Source organism: Nicotiana sylvestris, chromosome 2 (assembly GCF_000393655.2).
Source record: "Nicotiana sylvestris chromosome 2, ASM39365v2, whole genome shotgun sequence".
Lineage (NCBI taxonomy): Eukaryota > Viridiplantae > Streptophyta > Magnoliopsida > Solanales > Solanaceae > Nicotiana > Nicotiana sylvestris.
Genome location: NC_091058.1, coordinates 154,797,132 through 154,817,537, shown reverse-complemented (window position 1 = coordinate 154,817,537; position 20,406 = coordinate 154,797,132). Strand labels below are relative to the sequence as shown.

At 35.9% G+C, this 20,406-nt stretch overlaps 2 protein-coding genes and 1 non-coding gene across 5 annotated transcripts; 1 reads left to right on the top strand and 2 right to left on the bottom strand.

Moving 5' to 3' along the window:
• The first annotated feature begins 2,313 nt into the window (after nucleotides 1-2,313).
• LOC104221112 (protein EARLY-RESPONSIVE TO DEHYDRATION 7, chloroplastic-like) lies at nucleotides 2,314-8,442 on the top strand. Its single transcript, XM_009772108.2, has 5 exons — nucleotides 2,314-3,260; nucleotides 4,566-4,732; nucleotides 6,281-6,365; nucleotides 6,746-6,981; nucleotides 8,095-8,442. The coding sequence occupies exons 1-4, from the start codon at nucleotides 2,479-2,481 to the stop codon at nucleotides 6,942-6,944; spliced, it is 1,233 nt and encodes a 410-aa protein (XP_009770410.2). The 5' UTR covers nucleotides 2,314-2,478; the 3' UTR covers nucleotides 6,945-6,981; nucleotides 8,095-8,442.
• Nucleotides 8,443-9,982: 1,540 nt separating this feature from the next.
• TRNAI-AAU (transfer RNA isoleucine (anticodon AAU)) lies at nucleotides 9,983-10,056 on the bottom strand. The gene has a single exon. It is a non-coding gene; the product is annotated as a tRNA-Ile (tRNA).
• A 1,188-nt stretch (nucleotides 10,057-11,244) lies between these two features.
• LOC104221108 (L10-interacting MYB domain-containing protein-like) lies at nucleotides 11,245-14,088 on the bottom strand. Of its 3 annotated transcripts, none has more exons than XR_011405135.1 (3): nucleotides 13,943-14,063; nucleotides 12,311-12,727; nucleotides 11,245-12,013 (listed from the first exon to the last, which is right to left on the bottom strand). XR_011405135.1 is itself a non-coding variant. In XM_009772093.2 (3 exons), exons 2-3 carry the CDS (start codon nucleotides 12,674-12,676, stop codon nucleotides 11,496-11,498), a joined length of 894 nt encoding a protein of 297 aa, XP_009770395.1. In that variant the 5' UTR covers nucleotides 12,677-12,727; nucleotides 13,943-14,088; the 3' UTR covers nucleotides 11,245-11,495. The 3 variants fall into 3 exon arrangements, 2 of the variants coding, with proteins under 2 accessions (XP_009770395.1, XP_009770397.1); XM_009772093.2 differs by having other exon boundaries at nucleotides 11,245-12,023; nucleotides 13,943-14,088; XM_009772095.2 differs by having other exon boundaries at nucleotides 11,245-12,023; nucleotides 12,311-12,676; nucleotides 13,943-14,061.
• Nucleotides 14,089-20,406: the final 6,318 nt, after the last annotated feature.

The following is a 20,406-nucleotide window of genomic DNA, read 5'->3' as shown; positions in this document are numbered from 1 at the left end:
TGCATTTTTTCTCCCTATATTATTAATCCTTGCATTACAATTTCTGTATAACTTGATCTAAACCTAATGACCCTACGCGTTCTCTTTTTGGATAAAAATTTAGATATATAGTTCCTGTTGAAGCTGCTTGCCATATTAGTCTCCTAGCTATAATTTTCCTTCATTCAGATAACCCAATCAAGGAAACAATGTTATACCAAGACAGGACTTATCAGACGAAGAAGATGAGCTAGTTGGAATATATGTTGAAGATGAATCAGTGAGTCTGTACCAATTGGAGAAGAAACTTTTCTTCTAAGATTTTAATGGAGTTTTTTCTCTTATTTTCTACACAAGAACTAGAATAATTTGTCTAGTGGACAACTGCTTTGATGTTTTCCCTAAGTTCATTTCTTCACAAAAAAAATCTAAAGAGAAAAATCATCGCTTCATATATAACTTTGATGTGCGAGAATAGGGCCAGCAAATAAGTATGTTAACTGAGGTAAACTCAGGCAGAACCTTTTTTTTATTTATTTATTTATTACAGTATTATTTTAGTTTTGTTATTAAATTCCTCTATTTCTAAATAATGATTCTGGAAATTAGAACGTTAGCTTATAAACGCAAATATAAATAAAACAGAAATTAATTCGAGCTCACTGAATTCACAGTGTTTCCTTAAGGAATTTAATCCCCTCCTAGTACCCAAGGTTATAGATTATTTCCTCCCAGGATAGAACGAATTACACACTGGTGTAGCGGTACTTCAAATCCCAGTGTTTCAGCGAACACAAAGTTCGGCAGCAAATCACACTTACGGATGCTTTGTTTGTAGTTTAAAACAATGCAGAACAAGGGAGGAGAACTCAGAAGTCGAATGGAAATTCTGAGAGGAAGACATGCAATTTATAGCCGATGTTGAGTTCTTACTGAAGAGGATATCAGTAGTTCTGTAAACTGAAGAGGAACGATTTCTTTCTGTGTGTCTTCAACAAGCTGCTTGCACCATCTATTTATAGTGCAGTTAGCTGCTAAACACAGATCCACTGCCACTTATTTAGTGGAGCACTTGGCCATGGTGGACGGAACACCAGGCTGCTAACTAATGGAGCAATCACTTGCTATTATGGAGCAAGCATTTCGCAATGGTGGGAGACGCATTAGCCTGCTGGAACAAATCCACGGATTGGAACATATCCGTTACAAACACAGATATTATTACGTTAATATTTACTATTAACAAATAAATTTGGTCTAAAAAATTAATCAATCAATCATTTGACCGAAGCCATAGCCATAGCCATAGCCAAAGCCGAGCGAGCGACGACAGCGCGAGGCTTGCCTTCTTCCTGACTCTTTAAGAGCTACATGAAGTGCATTTGTATATAAACCCATCAAACTCCTTTTCCTCTACCAATGAGGGACAATGTCTCATTAAAAGGAGAGAAAAACTTAAAATTTTACTCAAAATTTTTAATACCTTTCTATATTAAAAAGAAACTCAACAAGTTTAACCAGAATTTCTTTTTATTCACGGGATTCCAACTCAAGACATTTATTTAAGGATGCAAGCATTCTACTCATTCTACTACAAGGTCCACAACCTTTGGATTTGTTACCTGTCAATTAATTACTAAGATTGTTTTATACTTTAAATTTTGAAATTTAAAAATCATAAGAGTATAACAACACAATCAGGTGGTTGATTATTCCCTTCGATCCACAATAAGTGACCAATTTGCTTTAGGCACATCCATTAAGAAAATACTAAATTCTAGACAAAAATAGTTAGTGTGACTAAACTACCCTTAATTAAAATTTAATGTGAGGAGTAAAAGACTTTTTAGAGATACGTATATAAGGGTAATTTTGGAAAAATAAATTGAATTTTTTCTTGATCATATAAATGGATATATACTTATTTTGGACTAAAATAAAAAAGCAAATTGGTTATTTATTATGGACCGGAGGAAATAACACATAAACTGTTTGATTTCTTTTACTTTCATTTGATTAATTATTAAGACTAGATATATCCTTATTTCCCTCCAGCATGAAGGAAAATTAACAAACGAGAAATTTATAAGCGGGTGAAGAAGAAATTTCGTATGACTAATCAAGTAACTTAAAAGGAAGCAAATGGAATATTTTAATTTATATGAACTTTGGTCTAATTCAAAAAAAAATTTGCACCACTTAAAATTTACTATGTTTAATTTTTTGAAATAAAATATATTTTTACCCAATCGAAAAGCAGTATCGGTACTTACGCGGGCAATTACCAAGACCGTTAACAGAATTTAATATCCAAACTACCCATTTTACGCTATTAAGTATTACTGTACCTTTTCTTCTTCTATTCATCTCTACTCTACTCCATCATCTCTTCTTCAATGGCTTCCCTAGACCCTAATACTTCTAGAACCCCAAGTAGTCATTGACCAAAATACCCCTTCCTCCTCCTCCTCCCGTCAAAATCTCTACCCGACCATTGACATGAACGACCTCGTAGAAAACCTCTTTCCTGAAAATGACCAAATTACCCCTAACGACCAGCATGATACACCGTCTGCCCCTCTTGAAACCCTACTTACTATCCCCGGTTCCATGCTCCATTTGATCGACACACACTACTCCGTCGAACTTTCCGCCGGAGACTTATCCGTTCATCGTCTCCGGCAAGACAACAGCGTCGTCGCTGTCCTCGTTCGTGTCGGAAACGAAATCCAGTGGCCGTTGACTAAGGACCTTGCCGCCGTAAAACTCGACGATTCGCGCTACTTTTTCTCATTTCAAGCTCCTAAAGACGATGAATCGGATAAGGATTCGTCAGCTAATGACTTGGCGAATGAATCGTTGAATTATGGTTTAACGATTGCTTCCAAGGGACAGGAGAAATTACTAAAGGAGCTGGATGGCATTTTGGAAAATTATAGCAACTTTGCGGTGCAGAAAGTGGAGGAGACGGCCGCGGCGGTGTTGGGCGGACCGGTGGCGAAGGAGTTGTCTCCGGCGGATTTGAAGTCGGAGAAGAAGAAGGAAGTGTTGGAAGAGCGATGCGCGGCATATTGGACCACGTTGGCGCCTAATGTGGAGGAGTATAATGCCTCGGCGGCAAAGTATGTGGCTTCGGGGTCAGGACACTTGATAAAGGGGATTTTGTGGTGTGGAGATGTGACTGCAGATAGATTGAAGTGGGGTAATGAGGTATTGAAGAATAGGTTTAAGACAGGTTCGAAAACTGAGGTTAGTCCTGAGACATTGAAGAGGATCAAAAGGTATGGTCTTTTGCTTGATTGTCAGCTAAATATCTTTGTTTTGCAATTGTTGGTTATCATTTTGATTAGCAATCTTGTGAGTTCTTGAATATTTCGCAAAGTAAGATCAAGTATATAGTGAGACTGACTACTTGTTGAATTCTTAAATGGGCTACTCCCTCCGTCCCATTTTATCTGATGATCTTCGACTAGACACACATATTTTAAGAAAGAAAGACACGTGAAACTTGTGGTCTAAAACAAGTCATGACATTTGTCTTGATAAATCATCTTATCAAGAGTAAAATGAAAATTGTAAAGTTGAATTCTTTCTAAATAGAGAAAGGTGTCATCATTTTTGAGACATACTAACAAGGAAAGAGTGTTACATAAATGAGGAATTAATAAAATGGACTATGAAGTTTAAATGTGAAGGGAAGTGCTTTTTTCCCCCTTCACATGGGAAAGCAGGAAAGTTGAAGGAGGATATTTCTTACTGCCCCACATTAATGCATGACTCCTTTAGTATTTTAAAGATAGGGTGAGTCAGTGAAAGGTGTGGAAGTGTTGAACTAGAAAAATTTAGCCTCTTCTTTTGTGTACACAAGGCTTTCTCTTTTGTTTTCATGTGATGAAGAACTTTCATTGAATGAGAGGATATAGAAGGTAGAGATGGTTTGTTTGATATTAGGGCACTTGGAGTGAAATTTATATTTTTCTCATTACAAGGTAATCAATTATGACTCTAAAGAAAGGGGATGTCCTTATCAAAAAGAAAAAGAAAAAAAGTTATGACTCTAAAGAAACGGGATATATGACGGGAAATGTTCTCAGCGTTATAGAGATTTTGCTAATCCCAGTGAGCTGTTGGACTATGAAACTTTTTGATTTTCTTAACTATTTTGGCTTCAAATGTCTTAAAACTGTTAATCGGTTTGAATATGTCAAGCATCCTTAAAGAGCATCTACGGACCAAGATAATTTTGATTCGCCTAAATGTATCTGGTTTCTATTACCAATAATGATGCTTGCGTTGTTAACGCAAAATTCCTATAAATTTTGAAACCTGCTATAACTAAAACTTTAGCATGAGAAGCTGCCATGTGAGACTTTCTTTGATAGAGTAATACAGAAATAAGTGACTCAAAATCCTGCCTTTTCCCTCATTTCCACTCTTGGGAAATGGAAAATATCATAAACCTGGGTTCTTTTTTTTTAAGCTACCGCTTGCTGATGGACATATACATCCCTTTAAGAAGATCAGGAATACTCATGTGAATAGTTGGTGTAATATTTGTGACTTATTTGTTCGGCTGTGTTTTTCAGGGTTAAGAGAGTAACAAAGATGACTGAGAAAGTGGCGGTTGGAGTCCTTTCTGGAGCTGTGAAGGTTTCAGGATTCGTTACCAGGTCAGTTGCAAATACCAAAGCAGGAAAAAAGTTCTTTAGCCTCTTGCCTGGGGAAATGGTTCTTGCTACTCTTGATGGATTTAGTAAGTCAAATATCTCTCTTTCTGACTCATTTTGACATCTTCTGGAATCTGTATGTCTCTAGGTTCTGCTATTTGCTTTTCTACCTTTTCTCCCTACTGCTTCAGGTCAGATAGAAGTTCAATTGCAGCGTTATAATACCCATATTATCACAGACACATGGATTAGCTAAGACGTCATTTTTAAACAGTGTAGGATTCATGGCATCAAGGACATGTCTGACAGGAATAGAATAAATATGTATAGGTCTTCATCAATTGTCTTTAATATAAAGGCATAATACCTCAGGACTCCCACTTGGCACCGTTTATTCAATGCACACCTGAACTATTTTGGACATCTTACCACTTGTGTCTCATTAGGAGTTTAAAAAGGCAATTGCTAATCGTAATACACGGGTATAGAGAAGAGAGAAAAGGGTAAGAAATCCAGTTTTTGTATTTGATTCTGCCTTAAGCTATTCTTGATCGATATGTTTGGATTAAGAGAAGAGAACCCCCCCCCCCCCCCAACCACCACCACCTCTCTTTTTTCTTTTGCTTTTGATAAGCTAAGAAAACTATGCAGAGGGAAAGGGAAGGAGGTAGGAGAAAAGAGAATAAATCAAGTTTTGTTTTGGGTTTATTATGAATAATTTGACATTATAAAAATACCCATTTTATTCATGATGCCAAATTCCCCTTTTAGATTACAAAAATTTGAATAAAACAGGTTTAGTTTCATACTTTTTCTGTTTAAATATAGGTGGAAATGAGATTCAATCTTTATTTCATTACCTTGCCATTCCCATCTCTCTTTTAATTCTCTTTCTAAAATCTATCAGAACTTAAAATTCTTTATCTCTCTGATTCCCCTCCTTTCCTTGCTCACCTAATCATTCAATTCAGACGTAATATCAATCTTCCTAGATCAGAAAAGTATTACCACTGCATGCTACAGGAATTAAGTAAAAGCTACCACCGTGCACAATGGGGTAGTATGCAATGTTTTGAATGGAGGAGAGGGCAGTATAATTCATTGCTATAAGGTGGGACTTCAGTTCTTTATATATCTCTGGATTCTGATGTTTTCTTTTTTTGTCCTCCATGGCAAGAATGAGTTGATTACCAGTCGGTGAGGAAGCGGTAGTCAATTTATGATATGATGACGAGCTTGGTCGAAGCACTTTTCTGCGTAGAAAAAGGATTGAGTCAGTTTCACTTAGGCTGTCAAACGGACAACTTTGAGTAATTGTTATATGTTTGAGTGAAGTGCTAGTTGTAACCCTTGCTTTTAGATGGTTGCTCCTGCTTCCTCCCTCTCACACGGGAGTCCAAGTGGCACAAAGGGGACATGGAACATTAACTTTATGCAGGTGTTACAGTTAGAATACAATATGTATACTGTGCACTCTTAAGATGATAGCTGGTGGTTTCAACTTCATAAGTATGTGTGCTACTTCTCACAGCAATGTAATTTGTCTTTGGCACAAGTAGATGCAATTTATTTGTTTTGTTTAAAATTAATGATTAAATTTGGCAGAAGTCTAATGCCGATGTTCTTGTTAATAGGCAGAATATGTGATGCTGTTGAAGTAGCTGGAAAGAATGTGATGTCTACGTCAAGCACTGTCACGACTGAATTTGTTTCTCACAGGTGAAGCTCAGTTGTTGTACAGTTTTCCAATACCTGAAAAAATTGCCGAAAAAAACTAGATAATCGTCCAAATGGGTAAAAAAGGGTTAATCAAAGAAAAATCTCTCCTTTCCCTTTTTCCTACAATTAACTAAACATTTATGATCGAGTGTATGATCAGTTATCTTGGCTACATATGCTTTTTTCTGATATTTACAAGGAATGAAAACTAGGACTTTCATATGGTAATAGACCTCCATCTTTTCATTGCAATACATTTTCATTCATTTTGTCGCCCAACTAAGTGCTAATACGCTATGTCATTGGGGTAATACACTAAAAGGAAGATATGTAGCTCTAATTATTCAGATATAAATTAAAACTGAATTTGCCTTTTGCAGGTATGGAGAAGAAGCAGCTAAGGCAACCAGTGAAGGGCTTGATGCTGCAGGGCATGCTTTTGGAACTGCCTGGGCTGTGTTTAAGATCAGACAGGCACTGAACCCCAAGAGTGCCTTGAAGCCCACTACCTTAGCCAAATCTGCTGCTAAAGCTGCTGCTGCTGCTAAAGCTGATAAGAAGGCTAAGAGTTCCAAGTAGTCACCGCCGATTATTGTTGTTGACTTCTCCAGTAGAGGTACTGCCAATTAGAACCCACTCTTACATATTTCAGATTTATTGAAGTTATTAGTCATGATAAGAAATATAGGTCTATATTGTAGATATACTGTTGTAGAATAAATTGTAAGTTCTCCATCTCTACCTTCTATCCTCTGGTTTTAAGTACTATTTTTATAATGGGTAATCTGCTCTGGCAGGCAATTTTTGCATTTTGTTTGAGCAATAGCTTTCATCATTAGGTTAAATCACAATGCTAGTGGGTTGCAATCATGCTGCTCTTTTTGTTGCTCAGAGATTCCTCAAGCTTTTGATTCTTTCTGCACACTTTTGTTATTGTGCTTGTTAGTAGTTCAGATTTGTTAATGAATGATAGTATTGTTAAGGATGATACACTCATTTCTGTTCAATAGGAAAGGAATGTACACATTAGATTGTTCATAGGGAGTGAGGGAAAATTATTGGTACCGGGGTAGATTTGGAGTATAATCAAAGAAAACTGAGCAAAGATGGAATTATGAGGTTACTTAAGGGTAGCTTAGTGTTTGATGAAGTAGGTGTAAACCTTGAAGACCACGATTCAAATACTAGCAGAGACAAAATATCTAGGTGATTTCTTCGCATCTTTCTAAGCCTCGATGGACAGAGTTACTTGGTACCTGTGCCAGTGGGAGGTAGCAGGAACATGGTGGAGCAGTCGAAGTGTGTGTAAGCTTGGCTTGGGAGGTGGGGGGAGGGGGTAACTCATGGCCCTCATCCTTTGGAGTTCTTTGGTTTGAGTTGTCTATGTTGACTCCAAGTGATTAAAGTGAGTGTCGCTAGCAATGTATGGACTTATTTACTGGAAAATCTTAGAAGTACATAGATGTCCATGTTTAGGCTGCATATCAGCTGACATACTCCTATTCCAGAGCCTCTGATGTGGATTATATTTGGTGCTATAAGGAAAGCTCTGTTTTGATTTCAATGTGTTCTTAATTACTTCATGCAGTCTCTTTGCTTGATATGTAGATATGAAGCAAAATCTGGAAGTGCATGCCAAAAAGCATTTTGTTCGAAATTTAACATATGAAATAGACACCATTTAGATCTTACTTACTATCTTGCTTTTCTGTGCATATTTCGGCCCCAGATTCGTGTGAAGTATTGGTAGCAACGCGGTATTTCCTTTCTACTTGTGAAGCAGTATGTTGTCGTGGTCCATGGGAAGGCTCAACTTGGCTGTGGCTCTGATCAGCAAGCTGATTATTGCAAAAAGATTTGGGAAGTTGTGAGTGGTGGAGACGAGCAGATTGGGCATTAGAAGAAAACATTGAGATAACAGGCAATTGGGGCCGTCCTCTTCATATTATTTTTGTGTCTGTCTATGTGTGTACAAGTGGGAGTCTGCTGTAAAATGTGTGAATGAATACTCTTTTCCTCATGAACTTGATACTAACCAGTTGGGATTAAAATTTGATTAATTATTACATTTACATTAGATATGGAGTTTGTTAGGCATGTTCTTAATCTTGTTATATACTTGTATGGCAATGTAAATAAATGAGTCACTTCAAGAATCTCTAGTCTAAGAGAACCTATAATTTGTCCTAAAAGATAAATTATATTCAATATTGAAATGAGTAGGTTCCCATATTGTAAAATACGGAGTGAATATTTACTAGTTTGTGATTGAGATATAGTTGATCAATTGATGGACCATTTTTTTTCCTTTTCGAATTGCACCATCAGCTAAGCTTCTAATGGCGCTATAAAATAATATACTTAATTGCAGAACAACAGTTCACCTCACTCATGCATTCGTTTAACAAGTTTTTCCTCGATCATACCAGACTAGTTAGAATTAGGGTTCGTTTGGTAGGATAATAATGCATGCATTAGCTTTGTGTATTAATAATACATTGTTTGGTAGATATTTTGAACCTATGCATTAGTTATACATCCTTTTTGGTATTATCCTATGCATAACTAATGCATAGAAAACAATGGTATTAGCAATGCAATGAGTTTTAATGCATGCATTAGCTTAGTTAAAGATAAAATTGTCCTTCAACATTTATGCTTGATTAAAATATGCTAGTTATTATATTGATGGAAGTTTAAAATAATCCAAATTGTGAGAAATAAAATTATAGCCCTAGTAAATAAATAAATACTTAGCATATTTCCTTTTTTATAAATAAATATTTAGTTCTATGTTACAATAGAGGTAGACAAATTAAATAGTTTTTTTAAAACTTTTTCATATAAAAATATTTCTCAACATATATTTCATTTAGAAAGTTAAAGTGATGGACTGATTTTGAGGGCGTTTTTGTAAACAAACAATTCTTTTAGAAATTGCACAATGCTTTAATATATCAAATCAAACAATGGATAAGAAATATGTCAGCATTACCAATACACCCTATTCAGTATTATTCTTATGCACCCTACCAAAGTGAGATAAAAGTACTTTTTAAGATGCATAAAAAGCTGTAGCAGTTCTTCTTTTACCAACACACCATTAGGAAAATCGCCCAGATGTCAACTGGTCATGCACCCAACGACATAATCTCTGTGGAAAGACAAACAAACATGTGTGATTTCAGTAGGTGTTTGGATGATATTTGAGTTGAAAAGAATCTGCGCAAGTGGAGCTGCTTTTAAATATGAATTTTACATTGAAGAGAAGCTTGTAAAAGTTGAAGATTTGTGAGTAAAACTACTAATAATATTTAATTTGGTTGTAGTTCTTACCACTTAATTTATCTTTTTAAACTTAGAGAAATATTTGGCTGCATAAATTATGTTTTTTAGATACCAAAGATTGATGGATGGCTGTGAAGCAATTATAAAGGCAATAAGAAGATCAGAGAGATGAAGCAAAATGCTTAAAAGCTCTGTATCTGTTCAGAAGAAATTGTGTAATACATTGGTCGCTGACTCGTATTTATTCGATTTTTCCAGCTATAAAGCTTAGTTTACTGCTGCAAAAGGGCAGAAAGCAGGTTAAATATGAAGGAAAAATAAAACAAACTTGGCCCATGCAGGTCTCGAACCTGCGACCTTCGCGTTATTAGCATGACGCTCTAACCAACTGAGCTAATGGGCCTCGATGCCCCTATCCCCGTCTAAATTGTATAGTTCCAGATTAAGCAATCCCTTTTTACTCCAAATATAATTTTCTTTTGATGAACTTTTATAAAAATATTTTCGTAAATTTAATTCTAAACCTAATTCAGATGCCATCTACGTTAGTCATATATTTACCTTATTGAATAAAAAACTGCTGTAGAAAAATCCTCCAAAAGTATTAAAAGAAACCAAGATTATAGCCATGATGAATAGTCAAAGATTTTTCAAGGGAGCGCCTTGTGTTTGAGTCCACGAGCCTAACTAACATTATGGATTATTTTAACTTTAATATAATTCCATTTTCAAGTTAGTTGGCGTAAACTTGTTCTCCTTTAGGAGGGGAAAGTAGTAGTAATTGATCTGGTGCCTCTAAAATTCAACTTTTGCCTCTAGGGCACAAATTTGCACTCGACTAGTTCTATCGCCTCGCCTCGGTTAGTTGCTACCTCCCACAAGTACTACGTAACTCTGGCTTTGACAGATGAAAAAAAACACACCTTTTATGTCTCCGTTGGGATTTGACCTTTCATGATTGAATGGATTCTTCTTTTTCGTTGTCTTACAATACCGAGGAAGATGTCTTGGCTCCAAGCAAGCAATACTTCAGGCTTTGCCATGGATTGGAAGGTGGAGTGTACCTTTGCCAGAGGCGGATGGACTATAGAGCATAGATATAAATGTGAAAAATCCAACAAATATTTTGAATGACTTATGTAGCCATAATTTTAAAAACACAATGGGTTAAAGGTTGAATCCCTCATATTTAAATGCCGGATCTTTTCTTTTATGAGTTAGTACTTGTTAAAATCAGGATTTTTTGTTTTTGTTTTTCATAATACAAAAACTAGGAGTATGATGGATCATCCATAACAACTAGATGCCTTATGAACCACGGTGCTATTCATTTTCACCAGAACATCTGGAACTCACTCATATTGCTGATGTTTACGTGCTCTCCTTTTGACTTCATACAAGCAACTAAATGCTATCTTGGTCGGACTCTCCAAAAATATCGTCGGGTGCGTGTCGTATCCTTCAAAAGTAGTGTATTTTTGAAGGATCCGACACGGGAGCTACAGCATTTTGGAGAGTCCGCACAACATAGAGTCTAAATGTCACAACTGTTGCTGCAACGGCAACTCCAACTGCAATTCCTGCCTTATGATGAATAGAAACAATTGCCACCTTTGCATCTAATGCATAATGAGTGGGCTTAATTTTTAACAAAATGCTTCCTCCTACAGCAAGTTTCAACTCTCTGAAATCTAGTCTTACTCCTAGTTATCAAAAAAGAAAAAAAGGAGAAAGAGATAGAGAGATGAAGCTTCCACCTTTGTAAAAACCAATAATAAATGAATCAGTTGAGATAGGATATTGCTACTTAAATATATAACAAAATTAGTCGGACTTGTCCTTTTAACTTAGGGAGGACCGGGAGAATTTGCCAACCAACCATGTCAGCCGCTTCTCAACTTTGAGAGATAAGAACAACTCCCTAGCAGCACGATTGTAGAAGAGATCCAAAGCAGCATAATACACTTGGTCATCGACACCTTCCAATTCATCCAAAGCTCTAATACAGTCGGTTATGCTGAAATTTTCATTGCACTTGTTCATAGCAGATGCTCTAAGTCTTGAAGCAGCAGCCATCTCAGATATAGCTTTTGCAATAGCACCATCAATCCCCTTACGCCCTCTCTTTCGACATACTATATCAGTAGGTGAGCTCACAGACTGAAGAATTTCTTGCTCATTGGTATCGGGACCTTCTTCAGACTCTGAATATGATAAGTCTTCCTGAGACAGTGTTGAACCAGGGAGACAGTCCTTGTGTCTAGTAGATCCATTATACGTCCCTTTACTTCCAGAATCAGCAAATATCACGCTCAGTTCCTTGTAAAATGGGCAGCCAGTGCTCCTTATGGTTTCTGCATCTGGATTATCCTGATTAGTACATGTCAAGGAGAGTTTTGTGACGGATGATTTCTGAAGAACAACATCTGACTCTACTAAGAAATTACAAGCCCTTGACATGAAAAATTTTGCTAAGGTAAACCGTGATCCATCCATAGATCACACAGGCATTGGAAAAGAAAGTCTTATGCCTGTGCGTTAGGAGATAAAAGAAAACTAAACTGAAAAGGAGATTTCAACTTGCAAACACAAATGACAAATGTGTCCTAGCGGCTAAAGGTGTTTTTGTTCAAAATAGACAACACGGGAATACAAACCTTGATGTACTTGTCCCAAGCTTCATCTGTTGCTGTTACTAAACCTGTAATTTCCTCCCATTTGAAATCACTATGATTAAGTAGCAACTTCATAGTAGCAAACTGCTTTCTTAGTGCAGCATATCGATACTTTAATTGCTCCTTCTCCCATGTAAGACTAGTTCTTTTATGGAACTCATCACAAATGCATTTCCATCCCTTCTTACTAAAAGACTTGTTTTGCATATGCCCTTCATGAACTTGGTCGACCATGACCTCCAGCATTGTCTTGGTAAGAGATGTGGTCCACTTTGCTCTACACTGGGATTCCCGCTGCTGCATAGATTGCTGTGTTTTGGAACGAGTAGACCTCCCACTCCCAGCCATCTATTTGATTGAGTAAAAATGCAATGTGGACAAGTTACAGCAGTATTATACCTAAAAATGACAAGTAAGATCAGATCACAGATCACAGAAATTCAAGCATGACTGCATAAATATTTATATTTTCTTTCGTATAGCTTTATAAGCTTGAAAGAGCGGTTCAAACATCCAAGTAACGTTCTAACTTCTATCACAAGAGAAAAGCTTTTTGTCTTCATAGATTAATACAGGTATCACCAAAGACACTTGCATTGACTATTTAGTATTTACCCAGGGGTTATTCACAGAGTAATGCAAACCGGGGGCGGAGCTAGTAAGAGGGAATGAGATTCACTTCCCTTCATCGAAAAATTATATTGAGCAACAACAACAATAGCATACCCAGTATTATACTGAGCAAATAGGGTAAAAATAATTTTTTATGGTTATATACGAATTGTTGAATCCCCGGGAAAATTTTAGTATAGTGGTAAAGTGGGTTAAAAAGGCTTTAAAGTCACAAGTTTGAATCCCAACTATGTCATTCTAATAATTTTTTGAATCCCCTTATATAAATTTCTAACTCCGCCTCTAATGCAAACTACACCGAATTCAGAAATAGGACTCGTATAACAGTTATCCAAAAGGCATGAGAATTGAGAGACAACAGGTAATTTACTTGAAAGGAGAAAACCGTCTACTTTACTTAACCAAAAAAGAATATACCCAGTATTATCCCACTTCTCTATCTCCAAGTTTTAATTTTTCATGTATATACAGCTGCAAAATAAACCAATTAGCTCTTAAGCCTACAACAACAATCTGCAGTCCCAGGGTAATGTTGACCTTTTTCAACAATTTCCATCTGGTAATTATGACACATTAGACATTAAAAAAAAAAGAAGGAATACATGCATAAATATCAATTTCATTCAAAAAGACCAATCAGCTTTAGAGATTACAACTTCACTCTGGCCACTTAGGTACATGATTCAAATCTCGCCTTACCCCTCTAATCTCGCGCCAAAAGTTAACAAAATCAAAGAAACCTTATTCGATTTTAATTAGGCCTTAATCCAATTCTAGAATTTAAACAGCTTGTGGGTTTGATCCTGTTGCAGTGAATGTTCCCAGTTTATACAACAAGACCCTTGTTGGTTCAAAATCAAATTAAACGCCAATGGCAGGGCCATAATTGGCTATAAAGACAACCCTAGAAATTTTAAGACCGAAAGACTTTGTAATATTTTATATGAATAATAATCTATCGAACAGAAAAAAAAAAAATACCTCTGAGGAAACTGGTGCTGTAAAATTGTCGCACTTAGGTTACAGTAAAGAGCTGATTTCCCCGTAAACGAGAATTTTGGGCATCCAAACAGGGCATTGCCTTTTCTCCTCGTGCGGGTTCGAGAAAATATTTAGCAGTTTTGTTTAGGAGCCCGCAAACTTTTATGAATTTGCACTTATACCCTAAACTTTTGACGGCAGTGAAAAATGGGCGGAGGTTACTACGCTTTTACGACGTTCACGACTTTGGTTCTTAACCTGCCGGGCATATATCGGGTAAAACCTATAACTCAAACCAAAAAAAACTTATTGGATTATTAGGTTAATAATTCATTAACGATTTAGTGGTGAAAATAGCACGGTCTAATTAGTTTTTGGATTGGTAATCAAAAAATAACTAGCATTTGTAAAATTATTAAAAATAGCCACTGTTCTGAAATACAGATACTTCCAGCTAGTGACGGATTCAAAATTTTCAAATTATGAGCGCTCAACTGCTTTTAATGAGAAGTTCATGAAGAGAGATGGGTGCTCAACAATAAATTTGTGTGTATCATTAGTATCTCTATATAAATAAATAGTGTAGTATTCCAAATGTAATGGATGCTGAAGCACCCAAATCTATCAACGTAGATCCGTCATTACTTCCAGCATAATGCTGAATTATGGAGTTCGACCGTATAAACTTCTAGTTTATTATGTTGCAATTCCATCACGGAAAATTTTAGCATAATTATGTTGGACTATGGAGCTCGTCCATTTAAAGTTTTCGCATATTATGTTGGAACTCCAACACATTATGAAATTCCAGCATTATACTGGAAGCATATGTAAAAAATTCGAACTCCAACATATTATGCTGGAATTTTTCTGAATTTTTAAGGGTGCTTTTGTTCAGATTATATCTTACATAAAAAGGTGGCTTAATTTTGATTACTTTTAAAATTGTGGCTATTTTTCAATTACCAATTGTAAATCTGACTATTTCTAATTTTTTTCCTTGATTAGTATTATTAGACTATTGGATTATCTGTTCAGTTCTCGGTTTGCCCAATTTTATTAATGGTTTAACCTATAACCAAATAAGCTCTATCAAAATTATAATTTTATTCGTAAGTATATAAAGTCACCTTAGGGCTTAATTCTCTTTAATACTATATTTCGTTTAAATTTTAAGGTGTAATTGCTACTACTATTTTGTGTTGTTTTTACTGTATTTGGATAACTGGACTTGAGCAAATCTCTTAAATTCCTGATATGAAAGCGCTTTTGTACTTATGATCTAATACCCCGTGTTCAGCATAGTCTTCTAATTGATCCTCCTAATAGATCCTCCCAAATAGTCTAGAGTACGTGTGCCACTTTTACAGAATATAATGTTGCTCTTACTATAAATTTTTGATAAATGCATTTCATGGTATCAATATGTTTAGTTTCTCTCTTAAACGTATAACATTTGTTATGTTTATGAAAAAATTAATAATGAGTTTTTCAATCATTGTCTTGGTAGGATGCAAGTTAATATGGTGAAGCCATCCTCTTTCATTTTATAATCTCATTTGCATGTGAATATATGAAGTACATTTGAGTAAATTTTGTTATTTATGATTGGACAAACTTTTAGAGGAGGATAGACATGTGTCCATGAAACTTTCGTTCACCCTTCAAAATAAAATTGAAATGGGTCAAGTTATAAGATCAATTAGTGTTATACTTGCTTTTGTTAAATATAAAACCTTCATCGAGTTAACACTAATATCATTGATAAGCTTAATTAGTCAATTGTAAAATGGAATTTTCTAGTAAAGATATGTTTTCTGTAAATTGAAAAGGCAAAATAAAGAGGTAGAATTGTTGTAATTCCACGGTTTTTCCCTATAGGTAAGTGAAACAGTTGCTCCTTTGTTAGAAACATTAACTAGAACAATATTATAATTATAAATTTATAATCTTATTTCGAAAAACTCAACAAATAATTGATATCTGATTCAAACAAAAAATTAGAGGTGTAAATCCTCATATTCCGAATTCCACCATTCCTTTTGAAAGGAGTACTAGTTTGTGCAAGTTCAACGATACGCCCATCAATTTTGGTAGTGGAGATGGAGCAATCAAATAGCCAGAAGTAGCAGGAACAATTACAATAATATGCCATCTGTTATGATAAATATCGTATTACGGTGGATGTCTACTCTTCAAATGCTTAATGACATATTCAATGACATATTTTATATGTTCAATGACATATTCCATGACATATTTTCTTCACTTTTCATGCATATATAAAGGCCTTGTAATAGATAGGAAAATACACGCAATTAAAGAAAAAAATCTCTTCCTTCTCTCTATCTCTATTTCTTGTTCATATTTTACTAAATTATTTTTATTTCCTTGTTCCATATTGCTACTTTGAGTTATATTTCATAACACCATCATTTTTTTTGCATAAATAAAAATGTTTATTACTACTTGATTTATAGCCTGTTTGGTCAAGCTTCTCCAATTCTATAAGCACTTTTTTTCTTCAAAAATAATATTTTTTTTTCAAAGTTAAAGTGTCTGACCAAGCTTTTGGAAGAAAAAAGAAATTCTTTTGAGGAAAATTAGAAACAGTTTTGGAGAAGCAGAAAAAAATAGTTTTTTTTCAAAAGCACTTTTGAGAAAAATACACTTACAAGCAGTTTTTAAAAGCTTGGTCAAAAGTGCTTTTCGAATTAATTAGTCAAACACAAACGGTTTCTCAAAAAAAGTATTTTTGAGAAACACACTTGTAAAAAAAAAACGCTTCTCAAAATAAATTGATTTTTACAACTTGACCAAACGGACTATTGGAAAGGCCAAGTGTTAAGTTCCCTTTTGGTTAATCACTTAGTTGAATTATTAGACCCTTTCTCAAACCACGAATCACAACGCACCGAGTGAAAGCCTCAACTCGGACAAATATGTTATGTTTCTGGAAACTTGAGATGTAAATAGATTTGAGTCTAAACTTTGACCCTTATTCTTTTCACATGGTAAAGAGGAGCAAAGAGATGACTATTCAAACTTCAAAGTATTCGGATGCATGTGCTTTGTTAAAATTTTATCTCCTGTACAAGACAAACCCAGCCCTACATCTCACTTTGTGTTTTCTTTAACTGTAAATAGGAGTGACAAATGGGTGGGTTGGGTTGAATTTGGGCGGGTTAAAATGGATTAAGTCAATAAATGGGTCATTGCTCAACTCAACCCAAAGTACTTGAGCTAAGATGGGCTGGGTCAAGATGGACCAAACAATGAGTCATAACCCAACCCGTCCAACTTGACCCATGTTTTAAAACCATGTTCATCTTGCATAAAAAAAAGTCTTTTACCTTAAATGTGTTAGTCGAAAAAAAATTAGGGGGAGGGAGGTTGGTGGTGCAAAAAACTAAAAATACAAAAAAAGGAAAAAATTTCTTTTTGAGGGGAGGGGCAGGGTAGGTGGATGGTGCAGAAAAACAAAAGAACATAAAATTAAAAAGACAAAATAGCCTTAAATACCTCTACTTATCCCGTTTTATATCTCGATCCCTATATTTCATAAGATTTCATCCAAACACTCGTGGGTGTTAAAACAACTACTTTAAACCCTCCCTACCTCGCGTGTTCTTCAAATGCACAATGTGAATGACACGTCGTCCTCCGCATCAGATTTTTCATGACACATCATTATTTTTTCACTTTAATTTCAAAAAAAAAAAAATTCTTTTTCTTTTTCGCTCAGGCTCCTCCCCCACCCTTACCATCTGTCTTCATTTTTCACAGCAGAAAGCAAGAAACAACATCTGACTTTCTAGCTTTACTAGCAACAATACCACCATGGATAACCAAAAAAATCATCATTCTCCAATTTTCCATCGTCCATCTCTCCCTTACAAATATTTTTGTCCAACGCCGCCACTCACTACTTCAATCCACCATGTGAACCACCTTGAACTCCTTCCTCCATTGATGCCAAGGAACCACCAGTGAAAATACTCAATATACTCATATGTTCACACAATTTTACGGTGTACATCCCACCTAATTCCGCAAAGACCTCCATCAACCACACTCTCCAAAACGCATCTCAAGAAACTCACCCTAAACTGTCAAAAAAAATCAGGTTCTCTCGATCAAATAAATTCGCCATTAAATATCGACTCCACAACCTGAAAATCATAGTTCCAAAACGGTCCTTGCCCAAAACAGATTCAACACTGTAATAGCCATAGATCTAATTCATCTCAAAAACACTAATGGTGATTGTTCTTCAGAAAAGGATTTTTAATATATTTTTCTCAAATGTTGGTTTAAAGTTTGTGAAAATGGAAAGGATGAATAACGGGAAAGGAAAAATGGGGAACGAGAAAAGAGATGGAGGAGAGGTGTTGAAAGAAGGGGAAAGGGAAAAGGGGAACTGTAGAAAGAGAAAAGGAAATGGGAGCGGCGTGGGGAAGGAGGCATATTTGTTTTTATTTTTTTATCTTTTACTTTTTCTTTTTATTTATTCTTTGAATAGCCTAAATGACACATATACTTGTGTCACTTTGTCATCCCGGTTTTACCAATCGAACACTTACACTCATTCAAATCGTGTATAATAAACGCTTATGACAGGAGGCTGATGTGAGTGTAATACAATCTCCTACACGTAGGATGTCACGGTCATTGCTAGTGCCACATAGGAAAATAAATGATTGACTTTATCTTATTTTTTTCCTTACTCCACCATCTCTTCTTTTTACCACCAACAACTTCATTGTTATCGCCGGAAAATTCCTCCGGCCACCGGAGAACACCATTAAAAATCTTGTAGTGTTCATTCAATTCTAAGAGTCTTGTAGTATTCTAATGAACTAATGGTGCTGCTGATGACATATACACACAAAAAGAAACAGGAAAAAAGAAAAAACAAGACATGTTTACAGTGGTTAGTCTCTTCAAGGGGGGTGCGGGTTGTTGGGGGGTGGGGTGGCGGGAAAGGGAAGAAAGAGAAATAGAAATGGGAAATGGGTTTTAGGGAAGAACGGACGGGGAGGTACGTGGGGAGAACGGGAAGGGGAAGAAAGAGAAAAATAAATAGAAATGGGAGATGGGTGGGAAAGAACGGGAAAGGGGAAGGATAGAAAGAGAAAAAGAAATGGGGTAGGGGGTAGGGGTGGGGCTGGGGGAAAGAAGGAAGAAGAAAGAGCAGAGATATTTTAAATTTTCTTATATTTTTTGTCTCTTGCTTTTACCTTTCTTTTTATTTTAATCATTTTTAGTATAATTTTTTTATGTTTACTCTCGTTATGCGCGTGAAATTCACGTATTGTGTCCAACTCAGTCATGAAGTTGTCACATAGGCTTGGTCAACGGTCAGAGGGGTTTAAAGTAATGGGTTTTGAAAATTATGAGTGTCTAGGTGAAACTTCGTAGCGTATCGGGACCGGGATGACAAAGGGGGACAAGTAGAAGTGTCGTTTAGGCTATTCTACCTTAATTATTTACAGTCTAACTTTTTATGTTCACGCTCCTTGTACACGTGAAATTCACGTATTTTGTCCAACTCGGCCATCAAGTTGCCACATATGCTCTGTCAACGGTCAGAGGGGTTTAAAGTAGTGTGTTTTAATAAAATAACTACAAGTGTTTGGATGAAACCTTCTAAAGTATCGGGACCGGGATGACAAAGCGGGATAAGTATAGGTATCTATTAGGCTATTCTACCAACTAAAAATACAAAAGAAAAAAGTAAAATTGGGGCAACTAAATAAATTTCTATATAAGTTGGGTTGAGATACCTTTTGTTTTGGGTGAGTTTCATAGGTTGTATTTGGGCTGATTAATGGGTCAGAATGAGCTAAAATATAATGGGTTAACTTGGGCTCAACCCAAATTAACCCATGAGCTAAAATATTTGTAACTCAACTCATTAGTCTCTGGACGGGTTGGGTGGGTTAGATGAGTTTGGGCTCAAATTGACACTCCTAACTGGTACTATACTCAGGTGGGTGTAACTAACGAAACAGTAGACTTGGATTACGAGCCATTATTACATGCATAACGGTATTGCTATATGAAGGTTAACCACCTTGTTTTTTTAAGGATGGTAACTTGACCACCTTGTGAACACTCAACTATTTCATCAGATGCTTATCACCTCTAACCATCACAGGTATGCAATAACTTTGTCTATCAAGACTTGAACAGGTAAAAAATATCACGCAATAATTTTTTGTCTCGAGTAGGATTTGAACATCGAGCTAAGCAACATCCTTGGCTCTGAAGCTTAACTGCCTTAACACAACGTGCAGTGCCAACAAGCAGGAAAGGAGGAGATAAAAATGACATGCCTGGTTTATATCATTATCCTTTGGCAAGGTTCATTAGGCATAAAGGAGCAGACAAAAGTAACATGATATATCTATTCACAATAGAAGCTTGAAAAGCTCTCCACAACCTAATAGCAAACATGCATG

What these genes read in the sequence shown, in the direction of transcription:
- LOC104221108 (XM_009772093.2), bottom strand. Translation starts at nt 12,676, where the DNA reads ATGGCTGGGAGTGGGAGGTCTACTCGTTCCAAAACACAGCAATCTATG. An exon ending in CTTGGGACAAGTACATCAAG is followed by an intron (nt 12,024 to 12,310) that starts GTTTGTATTCCC and finishes TGTACTAATCAG; the next exon opens with GATAATCCAGATGCAGAAAC.
- LOC104221112 (XM_009772108.2), top strand. Translation starts at nt 2,479, where the DNA reads ATGAACGACCTCGTAGAAAACCTCTTTCCTGAAAATGACCAAATTACC. An exon ending in TGCTACTCTTGATGGATTTA is followed by an intron (nt 4,733 to 6,280) that starts GTAAGTCAAATA and finishes TCTTGTTAATAG; the next exon opens with GCAGAATATGTGATGCTGTT. An exon ending in ACTGAATTTGTTTCTCACAG is followed by an intron (nt 6,366 to 6,745) that starts GTGAAGCTCAGT and finishes TGCCTTTTGCAG; the next exon opens with GTATGGAGAAGAAGCAGCTA.